Consider the following 14,173-nt stretch of genomic DNA (forward strand, 5'->3'; position numbering starts at 1 on the left):
CTCACAGCTGACATAATTTACTACATTATCTTCTTTATTTTAATACCTCCATCAAACTCAACAAGTAACTTTTAAAAATACACAATTCCCTCCCTTCAACCCAGGTATAGTGTAAGTCACTATCTAGTTCACTTGGGGTCCATGGACTTCCAAGGGGGGTGTCTGTCAATCATCAATTCAGGGAGGGGTCAATGAACTTGGATGGGAGAAAAAAATGCTTTATTTCAGTATAATTGTTCTCCTTTGTAATTTTATTTTACACATTTAAAACCATGATTCTGAAAATGGGTCTATAGATTTTATCATTCTGCCAAAGGGTTCCACAACACAAAAGATTAAGGTGTTTCAAGGCGATGTCAGTCCCACGTGGCTGTGTAAGAGGGTGGGGATAATGAGTAACATAAGCAGGTTTTTTCTGAGGCAGGCTTCTTTATTTTAACTGCTATCAATACTGAGGTTACCGTATAGTTAGTATTAAAATGGAACACCAAAGTAGCCTAATCCAATCCTCTTTTCACACAATGGAAAACTGACAAGAGTGTGGTGTCTATATCCACACACATATATGTATGCAGATGTGTTCGTGCATGTATGTATATGTATTTACCTATATACACACACATACAAATATACTTCTAAACATACTGTAAACATGCAGCTCTCAAATGATGACTGAATGATTTAATTTGGATCAACTTCATGTAAAGACAAGGCTATTTCCTAATGGGCTACCGTACTGAAAACAAACTGTCTCCTCTGTAATTTTTTGTTGTTGTTCAGTCATTCAGTTGTGTCCAACTCTTCATGACCCCATGGACCATAACAAGTCAAGCCCTTCTATCTTCCATACACTTTAAACAAATATGCTTTGTAAACCTATGACAAATTCCTCGTACGTAGCACATATAACCTATTACTTAAATCTAGAAGTTGCCTAAGAATGTATGTCTTCCCCCATTTCACTTTTAATACCTAAAGAGGTGGATGCTAAATTCTATACTTTTTCTAAGTCTACTTATGAAACAGTACTATAATGTCAAAGGAAATGTGTCAACATGTACTGCGACGTAATTTGTTTATAATACATCAAATGCCGAAACACCCAATGACTAGTTATTGTTCTCCCTAACACCCAAAATGTACCAAAATAAATATTCGTAATGCCTATACAGATAAAGTTTAAATATAAAGCAGTCACTCTGATTTCACTGCCAATGCTGATCACTTATGTATCTAGTTGCTTTTTTAAAAGGGACACTAAAGGAATGACTATTCAATGAAATCAACTTTTCATTATTGTACCTATAAGTTGACAATCCACTTTGCTTCCACGCATCTTTGTTTCAACCCATTCCGAGGTGTTTCGAGGATGCAATGTTGCATGGACTGAAATGGATGTACCTGAAGGTATGAAGAATACTGCACATTGACAAGATACCCCTTGGAATGGTTATAATGTATCCTGTCAATGCATTATGGTGTATGCTGCGAATGTATATTAAGAATTAGTATGCACTGTCATGCAGCTTGAGCAGGATTTGGATTATTCATAAGAGGCAGAAATAGCTCCTTCAGCATGTGTATTCTCAATTTTAAAAGTGGCTACTGTGTAGTAAATACAGATGTACAATGTGGTCTAACATTAATGGAACTTTGTGACCATTTCAACATGCTGGTGCATCATTAAATATTGACTGAGCACTAAAAGTGTTTAGATTATTAACATTAGAAGGGAACAAGACACACCTGCCCTGCCCAGTTAGCTTGAATTGCTCATCATGTTTCTATCACAATGGACATACTCATGCACACTGAAGGGCAGGAAAGTTAAGACAAAGCCCAATTTATCAATCCAATATATTGGTAGGGAAGGAAAGAAGGCTAAGAAAAATCTCTTTCTAAAAACCCACATTTTGGGTAAAAGTTAAATGAGCAAACAAGATAGTTAGGCAGTCAGTTTTCTAGAAAATAGAAAGACACCTCAAGTACTGACAAAAACATTTAAGTTTTAGTGAAGTCAACTTTGATGGTTTATCTAGTACTAACTTCTTGTAAAATGATTTTTTATTGAAAATTTTTTTCTCTCTGGAGGAATTAAATGTAACTAATTCATAGTAACGAATTTCAAATGGGATTACAAAAAAAAAGTCTTAAAGCACTGTCAAAATACTAGAAAATTAAATCAAAAGCTGATCTAAAATTTCAGAATAAGAATTGTACTATGCTTGAATATAGCACAATTTCAAACAGCGCTATATACTCACCACTAGAAATTACATATCAATATACAGGGTACCCCAAAAGTCTTAGTGCATTTTAAGGTTACTAAAGCTCAGAGGTTCCCAAACGTATTTAGCCTACTGGCCCCCCTTTAAAAAAAAAAAAGTAACTTAGTGCCCCCCTGGAAATCTACTTTCTTTAATACTTTAATTTTTTTTTACATTTCAAAAATAAAGAAAATATTTTTAATGACATGTCTAAAATTTAATAATTTACTATAAATTTGTGGGGTTTTTCCTGCATTGAAATTTTTGATGACACAACATTACATCATGCAACCATTTATATATGGTATCGTACTATAAAAAAAGTCATTGCATGCACATATTCCTGCCAATGCATACTAGACTTCCCAACAATCCACAACACACTCGCCTATCAACACTTGCTTGGTGAGACCTGTTGGCGGACTTGACATTTGTGTATTTATCTAGAAAATAATGTAATCACTACAACTTTAACTCTGTTACACAACAGATGAAACATATATGAATAGTTTTTCAAAATGTTTTTATCTTCTCTTTCCTTATGCTTCCACCACTCTGTTTTTTTATTCAACACTCTCCAATTGCACCCAAGCGTACTATTGCCCCCTGGATCATCCCAGCATCCCCCAGGAGGTGGTATCACCCACTTTGGGAACCTCTGCTAAAGCTTTTTAATACATTTAAGCTACTAAAACTTAAAAATACACTGAGAATTTTGGAGTACTCTGTAAATGTACCATTTCCTTGAGTCCACTGACAACAGACATTATTTCTGTAGAGAATATTAAGATAGGTGAAAGCCAATAAAACTGGCTTACTACAATATCACAGGCTCTTTAAAAGGGACAAAAAGATCTGTATAAAAGGTCAGTTTTGGCTTATCTATGTTCTTTTAAAAATATGATTTTTAAGCTGTGTAAGAAGCAATGTTTTAAAGAGTGCCATGTTAAAATGTACAAAATAGGTGAGTTCCCCCACGCTCTCTTCTTCCCTCAGCTTGAGACCAAACTGCTAACAGCCTCAAAGAATTTCACATAAGTGACATCATTTTAGATAAAGAAGCCATTTATACCTGTATTTGGAAAAATCCATTTAGTTACATGCAGCTTCAAAAGGTAGTGATGTCCAAGCAAGTTATTAAAAAAAAAAAAACCTGTCAGGTTTTTAATTAGGAGAACTTTCTCCTTTACTTTCTCCCTTTTGATTGACATTCCCACAGGGTAGGGGGATGAGATAGGAAACTTACAAATTGAACAGTTTAGTGAGTGACTATATTATAGCAGTTTAATGTCTCTTAGCACTCCAGTTTTATTTTCTTGATTATCAATGAGCAGAATGTCTCTTATAGCTTTGACTCCCTAGAACTTCATACAAGTAGATATCAATAAATGTGCTTTTCCTTTTTCTTTCATCTCGTTCCTTGCTTCTTATAAGGCTGAATGCCTTTTTAAGATGGAATCACTTTCAAAATTTATTTTGGGCCAAGAATTTGACCTGACTTTTAAAAGTGTACACATCAAGAGTCGGAGAGTATACATTTATATCCCTTAACTCTGAGAACTCCATACAAGTGTAAGCTCCTTAAACCTTCAAGGAAAGTCCTGGTTGACACCTTTTTTTAGAGGTCAATAGGAAAGTCAAAAGTGACCCAAACTAAAAACACTAGAGAAATTAGAACTATCTGCCAGCCTCAAAAGGGACATCAGGCCTACATCACCTACTTAATGGTCTACTATAAAGGCAACAAGGTGTTCCTATCTCAATAAACAAGGTCTACAAAAATCAGCTCAGGTAAAGAAACAAAAGACCTACACTCAAGTGACAAGACAGCAACAAACTGGCAGACCAACAAGGTGCCACAATTCCCAGCATGGCAGTAACAGGCTCAGGATGATTTTAATCTATGAGAACAGCCAACCCGAGCTACCACTCACCAGCAATAGGAACACATACATGCTCCAAGATTAGCAAGCCCCTGCACCTGGCAACATCACCATCAATGCAAAAACACTTGTGGCAAACCTTGGAGCAAGAGGAAAGGTGGCAATGAAAGATGATACATACCTGTGACACTGAGAACTGTTAAGGGAAAAAAAAAGAATTAACCACTACATGCCTTATTCTAAAGCAAAAGTTGTTTTTAAAATGGAATGAACACTAATAAGACATCAAATGTGCTCTGGTACACAATAAAAATAGAATACTAAGAAACAAGGTAAGGAATATTTCTGAAGCAACTTGCCAAGCAAGAGTACAGAGCATGTAAGTAGGGAAAACTTTGAATGAGTTAAAAAAAAAAAGTAAGGAATCAGCTTACCATCCTGTAGTTCCTCTGGGGTTTCAGTGTCACACAAAATTGTTTCATTATATGGTGGAAGCTGCAGACATATTTGAAATATTTTTAAATTCAAGAAATTTGAACACTTGGTTATAATATAATTATTTTATCACAACTAGAAAACCTGGATTGTCTCCCATGTACTTTCCTATGTAACAGCTGCATTTACAAAAATTGCACAATCATTTAAGGAAGCAATTTTATAGGACTACTCAATGCTTTATCAAATAAAACCTTGTACCATTAGAATACCACTAGATACACAAGTTGCTTGTTACTGAATTTTGACTAGTTACTACTACATATATGAATATATGTGCCATAACCAACCCACCACACCACCAGCAGGGTATGCAGTCATTTTTCTGTTACAAAGTATTATTCTGAAGCTGATACAGTCATACTTTCCTGCCCAGTCCTGCACCTTCAAGACCAAAAGTACAAAGTCACAGAACAGTTAGCAGGGGACTGGAAGTAAGAAAAGAAGTTAAGTAGCAATCTGGAAGAGGCAATGGAGTGGGAGTTACAGGGCCTGGGACTGGACCCTGAGGCTGCTACTGTGTGGTCTTGGGCAAGTCACTGAACTTCTCTGCGTCTGAGTTCCCTCATAAAATGAGGGTGCTGGACAATCTCTAGGATCACTTCAGTCCTGGAACAACAGCTACATCCTGGTGGGCTTTTAGGTAAGGAAGCTAATGGCTAGATGCATGACTATCCTGTAGAATAGAGAGCAAGAACTGAACCATAGTACCGGAGCTCTCCACAGTGAATCACTAAATGGAATCCAGGAAGGGAAGTCAACAGACATGGTACAGACATTCCACTGCACCCCTTTCTTCCTCCTAGTTGACTGACTTTGTGTCAGTTATTTTTGTAACTGGTACAGAAGTATGGGGGAGCTTTATTTAGGTGGTTACAATGTTTGAGGTGGAAACAAATGAAGGAAACCAAAAGAAAATTGCTTTGCATAAATACGGCACCCTTAGTGTAGACAAATAAAAAGATCTACTGAATAAAAAATAAAATGTAGGTGGAAAAGTACAGATCTGTACACACCAGCATAATTCTGTTAATAACCTAAGTGTCCTTTTTTTTTTAAATGAAAAGGTTATAAGATACTACATGTACTACATATAAGGGATACTACTCTCAATTTATTGCTCAATTCTCGTTCTAACATGATAAAAAACACACATGGAAGGTAAATGATACAATGAAATGAAGGAATCTGAAATAAGGGACTAAAGAGAATCCTACATAATTTGTTCACAAACATATGCAGAAAGTCCGCTCTACTGGGGGGCCACTCTTGTCTTTGAAGGAGTAACAGCAGCTGACATTCATCCAGTGCTTTGTTTACAACGTATTTCTGCAACACATTATCTTACTACTTGAGTTTCATTACAACAAGTATCACGCTCCTTTTAGAGAAGAGGAAATGGAAACTGAAAGAGGTTAAGTGGCCTGCCCAGGGTCACAGCAGCTGAGTCTCTGAGACAGAATTCAAACCCAAGTCTTCAGGACCCCAAGCTCAACAATCTACCCCCTTCCCAACATGTTTTATTTAGAATCAAATTGTCTAATTAATGCTAGCTCCAGTTAAGTGGGTATTAAACTATAAAAGGCCATACGTGATTATAGAAACCAAGATTTCAAGGAGAAATTTTCTTTTTAATTAAAATTTTCCTATACAAGAACTTTAGGACACAAAACCAAAGGGGAAATGTGTTTTCACTGTAAGACTATCTTTCTACTTTTAAGCCAACTGCAAATATTAAAATTATGCAAATATTAAAATGTATGATAATTTTCCTTTTTTATAGATTAGTTTAAAAATTTTTTAATTAAAATATTTTAGTCTAACTTCATTATTTTATATTCTTTAATTTCTATCTTTCTAAATTATAAAAACTTGAGTTTGACCAAATTTTTGACAAGTGTTCCTAGATAAAAAGTTGAACCCTGTGTTTTTTTCCCCATTTAAAATAATTATGCTAATGGTTATCATAGAGGACATTAAGATAATAATGATCATATGTTGGATGAATACTACTGTCTCTTGCTGAAATATAGAGAAAATTGTTTATTAAATATGTATAAGTTTAAGAATGTGAAGTAAAACCTTAACCAACCAAAATTCTTGGGGAATTAATGTTCTATATGATTATAATCAATAGTTAACTAACAATCTATAAATGTACCTTCTTTATTTCAGGTACTATAAATCTTTCCATGTATAGGTTCATTTTCCTGCTTTATATACACAAATTTAATCTCCCCTGATTCAACTTTCTGAAATCTCTCTGAGTCATTACCATAATCACCATAACTGTACAAGACTGCAGATTGTAGATCACCATAATTGTAGAAGACTTCAAGAACCTAGATTATACTGAATATATATTGATACCCAGGCATTCAATCAAGTTTTAACTAAATCCTTCATGTTAGCTTGTCTATAGAGGATTTCCTTCTTTCTCCTTAAAGAAGAAAATACTACTGCATGTGTGTCTATGTATATGTCTTTTTGTATGTGTATATGCACACACAAATGTGAACACCCCTCCCCCCCTGTTTTTGTCCAAAAACGGTCATATCACCTCCATTCACCAAATGAAATTTCTTTGAAAAAAAAAAAAACAAAACAGCTATCTATACAAACAAAGGGGAAATAAACATACTGCTAATAAAACACATTGGTTTTCTATAAACCAAACTGAACCAAAAAAGTATCTATGCTCAGACTGTGACTAAGACAGATATCTGTACACATATTACATATACAAGTTCTATGACTAGAATATATTGCATATTTTTTTTATTATGATTTCCCCCAATTTTCCTTCTTTTTTGTCCAATTTCAACCAGTGTTCAAGTTTGGAAAATAAATTAAAATATTTGCTGACACTTTTAACCAAAAAAATAAAAACTAAAAATAAAATCATTAAACATGCCTAAGATCTTACCTCAACAGAAGAGCGAGGAGTCACAAAAAATTGATTGAACTCATCAGGAGTAAAATCTCCAAAAACATACTGAGGAGGAAAAAAAAATTGATTACATAAAATGTAAAAGTTTAAAATGTTAGCAAAATTACAAGATATGCTTTGGTAACAAAATTCTTGAGACTCATTTCAGCAGGCTAAACATGCAAAGGCCTGAGACCCAGGATCCCTTAAATAGTCACTGTGTTGCTAAATTCTCCCAACTTATAAAACATCAATAAGAATACTGAACAAATTAAATGAGGAATGCTCTAAAACGGAGGTCTACTAATAACAATTTTCAAAACATACTAAAACTTTATACAACAAATTCACTAAAGGTATTTCCTAAACTAACCCTATTTCTAAACTAAGTCACCAACTGAAGACTATTCCATAGCTTATTAATTTCTGACTCTCTTCTTAACTATTTTGGTTCTCTATGTTCACCTCTGCCTCCAATTTTCTCTAGTAGATAATATAGGGAGTTTATGGCAACACATGATAACAGTGAAAACCCATAAAATTAATCTTTAAGCAGTAGCAAAAGGGCAAATTTTTAGATAAAAAAGGAACAAATAAAAGTTATTAAAAGAAAAAAATTCTTATAGAATCATAAAGGCATTCATCTAGCAAAGCTTCTTCATGTAATAGTGAGGAAATTAAAACCCATGAAACGTTAAGTAAATGTCTTGCTCAGGGTAACACAAAAGATGTAGGATTTAGACCTATTACGCCTTCTGGCTGCCTTCCTTCCAAGAGCTAAACCCAGGAACTTTAGGAAATCAAAATTATTATTACTGGCTGTCTGCTTAAGTTGGATCAACAGCCAATCAACTGCCAGGGCAGATAAGCCAGCCCTCAGTTAATCAGCAAGGCACCCCAAGGGAGGGAGAGGAGGCAGCATGTGCCAGGCCAAGTGAGACTAAACTATCATCACCACCTTCGGACCCTGAACCCAAGACATTCTGCATCATCAGTGATTCTACGCCTGCAGCCATCATCCCAGGAAGCAAACCATGTGGAGACGTAGCCTGGCAATTATTTCTGACACAGCTAATGACGATCAAGACAACAAAGTTCATGTCATCAAAGTCGCTGGCACTAACAGAAGATTCAACATCAGAAACGGATACTACTTGATCAACAGAAATGACATTAAAGAAGGGACATTACAATTTGCTTTGTCACTCCATCCCAAGGACCATGGACCTTACTGTGTAATTTGTAGCTGAAACTTTCCACAAATGTCGTCTCTCCAATTAGCATGTGAGCTCCCTGGGAGTAAAGACTATCTTTTCCATTTGTATCCCCAGCAGCTGGTGCTTTGACCATAATAAGAGCTTAATAAATGCTTCATTCATTCATACTGTACCAGAACCCATGGAATCTCCCAATAAGATAAAAATCTGATATTGTCTGGAGGGCAGCTTGGCTTAAAAAACATAAATTAACTTCTAATTTTTAAAAATTTTCCAGTGTAATATTTTTGTCGAAGAATATTCTAATTAGAAACTTTTTTCTTTAAATTCTTTTCTTTAAACTTTTAAAAGTACATATCAAAGTATCATCAGAATTTAACTAGAAGGAATCTTTGGATGTTATTTTGTCCAATTTCCTTATTTTATGTATGAGGAAACAGACCAATAAAAGTCAGTGATTTGCCCAAGGTAACATAGGTAAGTAAATAGAAGGAATAAATCCAGCTTTTCTGATTAAAAATTCTGTGCTCTAAATTCATGTTTTAACATTATCTTTGGGGGTAAATAATTTCCTCCCACAGAAATACTTCTCTAATTTTATTGTAAAAATTGATATATGTACAACATATGTAGGGTGAGATACAAAGTTCATTCTACAAATAACTCCAGCAGCATATTTCATATACTGAGGTCTGGCTGTTCAAAATTAACTTCTTTTGATTTTATCCACAATGTATTATGAAGATCATTGTGGGCTCAAGATCATTTTAAGCAAAAGACTCCAATTTGAAATTAATGATTGCATCTTTTGCAGAGTCCTTAAGCACTTGCTACTAGCTACGCTATGCTTTTTTACTGTTTAATTGACAAATGAAACTACCACTTTAAGAAGTCAACAAAATTTTGGTAAATGGTGTAAGATACTGGTCTACATCCAATTTCTGCAGGAATGCCTTCCAGTTTTCCCATCAATTTTTACCAAGTAATGAATTCTTATCCACAATCTTTACGCATGTCAAATAGGTTACCATATTCATTTGCTGTTGCAAAGTGTATTGCTACTCTGTTTCACTGATCTACCTTTCTATTTCTTAGCCAGTACCAGATAGTTTTGATAATTATTGCCTTATAATATAGTTCCAAGATGTGGCATAGCTAAACCTCCTTTCTTTACATTTTCCCCCCCCCGATCAGTTCCTTTGGTCTTCGTGACTTCTTGTTCTTCAAAATGAATTTTGTTATTATTTTTTTCTAATTCAGTAAAATATTTTTTGGTAATTTAATTGGGATGGCATTGAATATACAAATGAGTTTAGGCAAAACTGTCATTGGCCCTGCCTATCCATGAACAATTAACATTTCTCCAATTATTTAAATCTGATTTTATTTGCATAAAGAGCTTTTTATAATTTAGTTCACACAGATCCTGGGTTTGTTTTGGCAGATGTACTCCCAGGTATTTTATACTGTTGAGAGTTACTTTAAATGGGACTAAAATGATTGAAGGGAAAAGCAACAAATGTTGGAGGGGATGTGGAAAAATTGAGACACTAATTCACCATTGGCAGAACTGTGAATTGACATAACCATTTTGGAGAACAATCTGGAATTGTGCTCAAAGAGTTATTAAACTGTCTATACCCTTTGACCCAGCAATACCACTACTAGGTCTATTTCCAAAGATGAGAAGGGAAAAAAGAAAACCACCTTTAATTTTCTAAAATATTTGTAGCCGTTCTCTTTGCGGTGGCAAAGAACTGGAAATTGGGGGGATGCCTGTCAATTGCAGAATGGCTAAACAAATTGTGATATGTGATCACATAATACTGTACTGTAAGAAATGATGAGCTGGCTGATTTTAGAAAAACAGGGATAGATTTGCACAAAATAATGAAGAGCAAAATGAGCAGAACCAAGAGAATTTTGCATACAATAACAGCAATATTGTTTTAAGAACAATTCTGAATAAGTCATTTGACTATTGTAAATACCCAAATTAACTTTAAAAAAAAACCTATGAAGAAGACACTATGCACATCCAAAGAAAGAACTGATAAATATTAGTATGTATAGGGTGGTTATACATATATGTGTATGTGTGTATACACACACACACACACACACACACACACACATACACACACATTTGTGTCTAATAGCAGCCGGGGGGAAGAAAAAAAGAAAGTTACATGATAACTTTATTATATATTCAAAAGGAATAGCAAGTTGTACACAATAGATTTTTAGTTTCATGTGCAATTAATTTTTTTTAAATCCTACTATGCTATGGAAATGCTTATTTTTATTTCATAAACTAAAAATAAATGAGCTTGCAAAATTTGTTTGACAAATGTAAGTGTTTCTGTGTTTTAGAACAAACATTTAGCTTTTCAAAAGCTAGCTCAACTCCAGTGGCTTCCTATTCACTCTAGGATAAAACATAACTTCCAACTTCAATGGAAATGACTCCCCTCTGGCACTCTATGGTCCATGCAGCCAAAATGGCCTTCACTTCAGTCTTTTCCTCTTACAAGGCACTCCATCTCCTAACACTATGCCTTTGAGCTATCTGTTCCATATTCTTAGAATGCCTCACTCCTCCTTACCTTAACTTCAGAGTCCCTCTCTTTCCCTTAAGAAACTCAAGCACCATTTTTCTACATAAAGTCTTTCTGAATTCCCCTCTTAGTGCCCTTTCTTCCAAACTACCTTGTGCTTAACTACTTTGCATATATTTATAGTTATTAACTTTATGCAGCATATTTCTTGTCTTCCCAATTAGAATTCAAATTTCTGGGGCAGCTAAGTGGTACAGTAGATAGAGCACCGGCCCTGAAGTCAGGAGGACCTGAGTTCAAATCCGGCCTCAGACCAAACATTTGACACTTACTTGCTGTGTGACCCTGCGCAAGTCACTTAACCCTAACTGCCAAAAAAAAAAAAAGAATGCAAAAAGAATGCAAACTTCTTTCAAGAGGGAATTTTTCATTTTTTTGTATTTTTTATTCTCAGTGCCTGAAGTAGAGTGGATGTTTAATAAATACTTGCTGATAATTAATTACATCAATACATATTAAAAATTCTTGTCTATAAAATTAGAAAGTTGGATTAGACAACTATAGTCTCATCTAGAGCTTTAAAAAGGAAAACTTTAAAATGCAAAGGACATAAATGTATCCTAATATTTGAAAGCTGAAATACAAAACAGCTCTCTTTAGATAACTACATATTATTACTTTTAAGGTATACCCTTTGACATTGTTGCAAATGCTAAGAAATTTCTTCTTCTCCTCAAACTTTGGTTTTCACTCTATGATTGTCATACCCACCATATGTCTACATATTTCTATATCCAGTTCACTTTATGAGTTAGGATCAGTCTGTTCCCCAAAGCAAGAGTTCTACACCTGCCTTTCTGCTTATGGCACAAAACTCAAAAAATTATTTACATTTTCTTTAAAAGTACATTTATAAATAAAAATGTGTGTACATATATTAAAACATAACGTGCAAGTTGTTTATCAATGTGTGATTGGTGTTTGGTGAATCAACATTTCAAGTGTTAGAAAATCTCAAATTACTTAAAAGTCCCATGTCAGAGGAAACATATTAAATAACTGTACAGACTTATGGAGTAGAATAAAACTCAGAAAAATATTTAGCTCACATATCAAGAAAAGAGAAACAGTATGATACAGTGGATAAGGTACTATACTAAGATTAATGAAGATTTTTAAGTTCATCTTCTGCCTTAGACTATTTGACCAAACAAGTCACTTAACCTTGATCTCCATGTTTAAAGAGAGATTTCCATGCTGACAAAAACCACAGGTCTTTGATGAATAAAAGCAATACTGAAAATGTAATTCTGGCAATCAAGAAAAATGTTTTTGTAATAGTTCTAATAAATATATTGAGTGCCAAATTCTAATCCAACCCAACATAGACCAAGTGGTCTACCTATTACATACTATCTCATAAGGTTAAGTTAATGTCGACTTAAGGTATCTCCATGTTAATTACATCACATGCTTTACTCAAAAAATTAAAATTGAAAGGTTACTTTTTACCCACATGAAAATGATAAAGTAACCAGCCATTAATCTCTCTACTGCCCACAAATTAACAAACTGACCATGACAATTACTTCAATTTAGGCTACAACTTACACTAATCTGTTCTTAACCAGATCATTATTCAATATCCATATGTTCTGGAAAAGAAGGTAAAAGCCAAAAGTCTACAAATGGCTCACACCAAATTCAGAGAAACACTGAATGCCTATCATGTTCTATAACTAGCCACAGGACTTTAGCCAAGATGATGGAGTTCAAATTTTGTCAGCTTTATAATAAATGAAAAAAATATAGCTTGCTGAGGCTAGAAAATTTATTACAGAAATTTCAGGAAAGGGCAATTTCTACTAAAATTATTGTAAGCATACTAAAAGAAAACTTTATGATAGATGAAAGTAATAGCTAGAATATTTACAAGTTATTAGTGAATATTTTTCATACCAAGTCAAAATAATAAAGCTACAATAAGATAAAATTGTGCCTTCAAATACAAACTATTACTGTGTTTGCTTAAAACAATTCCCTTAAACCTTAAGACTGTCTAAAAATCCAAAACATTTAGAAAATCACCAACTATGATAAGCACTGGAAAAGTTAAAAAAATAGACCAACAATTCTTGCCAACAAATCATTCGACTATTTGATCAAATATAGCACACAATAGAAAGTACAAAAAGATAAACCATGAGATTCTAAAAGAAATGAAAATACGTAATTTGGGAAAGTAGAAAGTAATTTAACTATTTACAACTTCATGCATATGTATCAGTGAAATATCTTGTGAAACCAAAAGATATTATGTTTGATTTTAACAAAGTCAAATCAAACAAGAATTTATTAAACTATATGTATTGATCCAGAAAATACTGGCATTAGCTCTGACTCTTCCTTCTCCCTAACATCTCATACTCAGTCACCAACTCCTGACAATTTCACTTAACATCTCCATTCTCCTTCACCCCTACTGCAAGCACAGGCCCTCATTACCACTCACCCAGGCTAATTAAAACAGATTTTAAATCTCTCATCTCGAACTGATTCTTTTGATTACTACCAAATTACATTCTCATGACATGCCACATCTCTACTCAAGTCATCAGTTGCTCCTCTTGCCTACAAGGTAAAGGTCACACTTCTCTTGAGCTCCTGCCCTGGGCCACTGTTCCTTGACTGGTGAGAGTTCTCCATTGTTAGATCTCTCACAATTCTGTTCTGCCACCATCATTCCAAGGCCTCCAACTCAGCTCCTGCCCTGAGAGAATTCTCCATTACTAGGCCACCCAGACCCACCAAACTGTTCTCAAGC

At 34.4% G+C, this 14,173-nt stretch overlaps 1 protein-coding gene across 1 annotated transcript in view; it reads right to left on the minus strand.

Annotated features, from left to right (window-relative positions):
• Positions 1-14,173, minus strand: part of USP10 (ubiquitin specific peptidase 10) — a 76,418-nt gene that overhangs the window by 33,853 nt on the left and 28,392 nt on the right. Inside the window, exons 2-3 of the mRNA XM_020989252.2 lie at positions 7,572-7,640; positions 4,585-4,645 (exon numbers count right to left, since the gene is read on the minus strand). Coding sequence (XP_020844911.1) covers positions 4,585-4,645; positions 7,572-7,640 — 130 coding nt within the window. The remainder of the gene's footprint in view (positions 1-4,584; positions 4,646-7,571; positions 7,641-14,173) is intronic.

The sequence above is a fragment of the Phascolarctos cinereus genome, unplaced genomic scaffold (genome assembly GCF_003287225.1).
Source record: "Phascolarctos cinereus isolate Bilbo 61053 unplaced genomic scaffold, phaCin_HiC Scaffold_2;HRSCAF=192, whole genome shotgun sequence".
In the NCBI taxonomy this organism is placed as follows: domain Eukaryota; kingdom Metazoa; phylum Chordata; class Mammalia; order Diprotodontia; family Phascolarctidae; genus Phascolarctos; species Phascolarctos cinereus.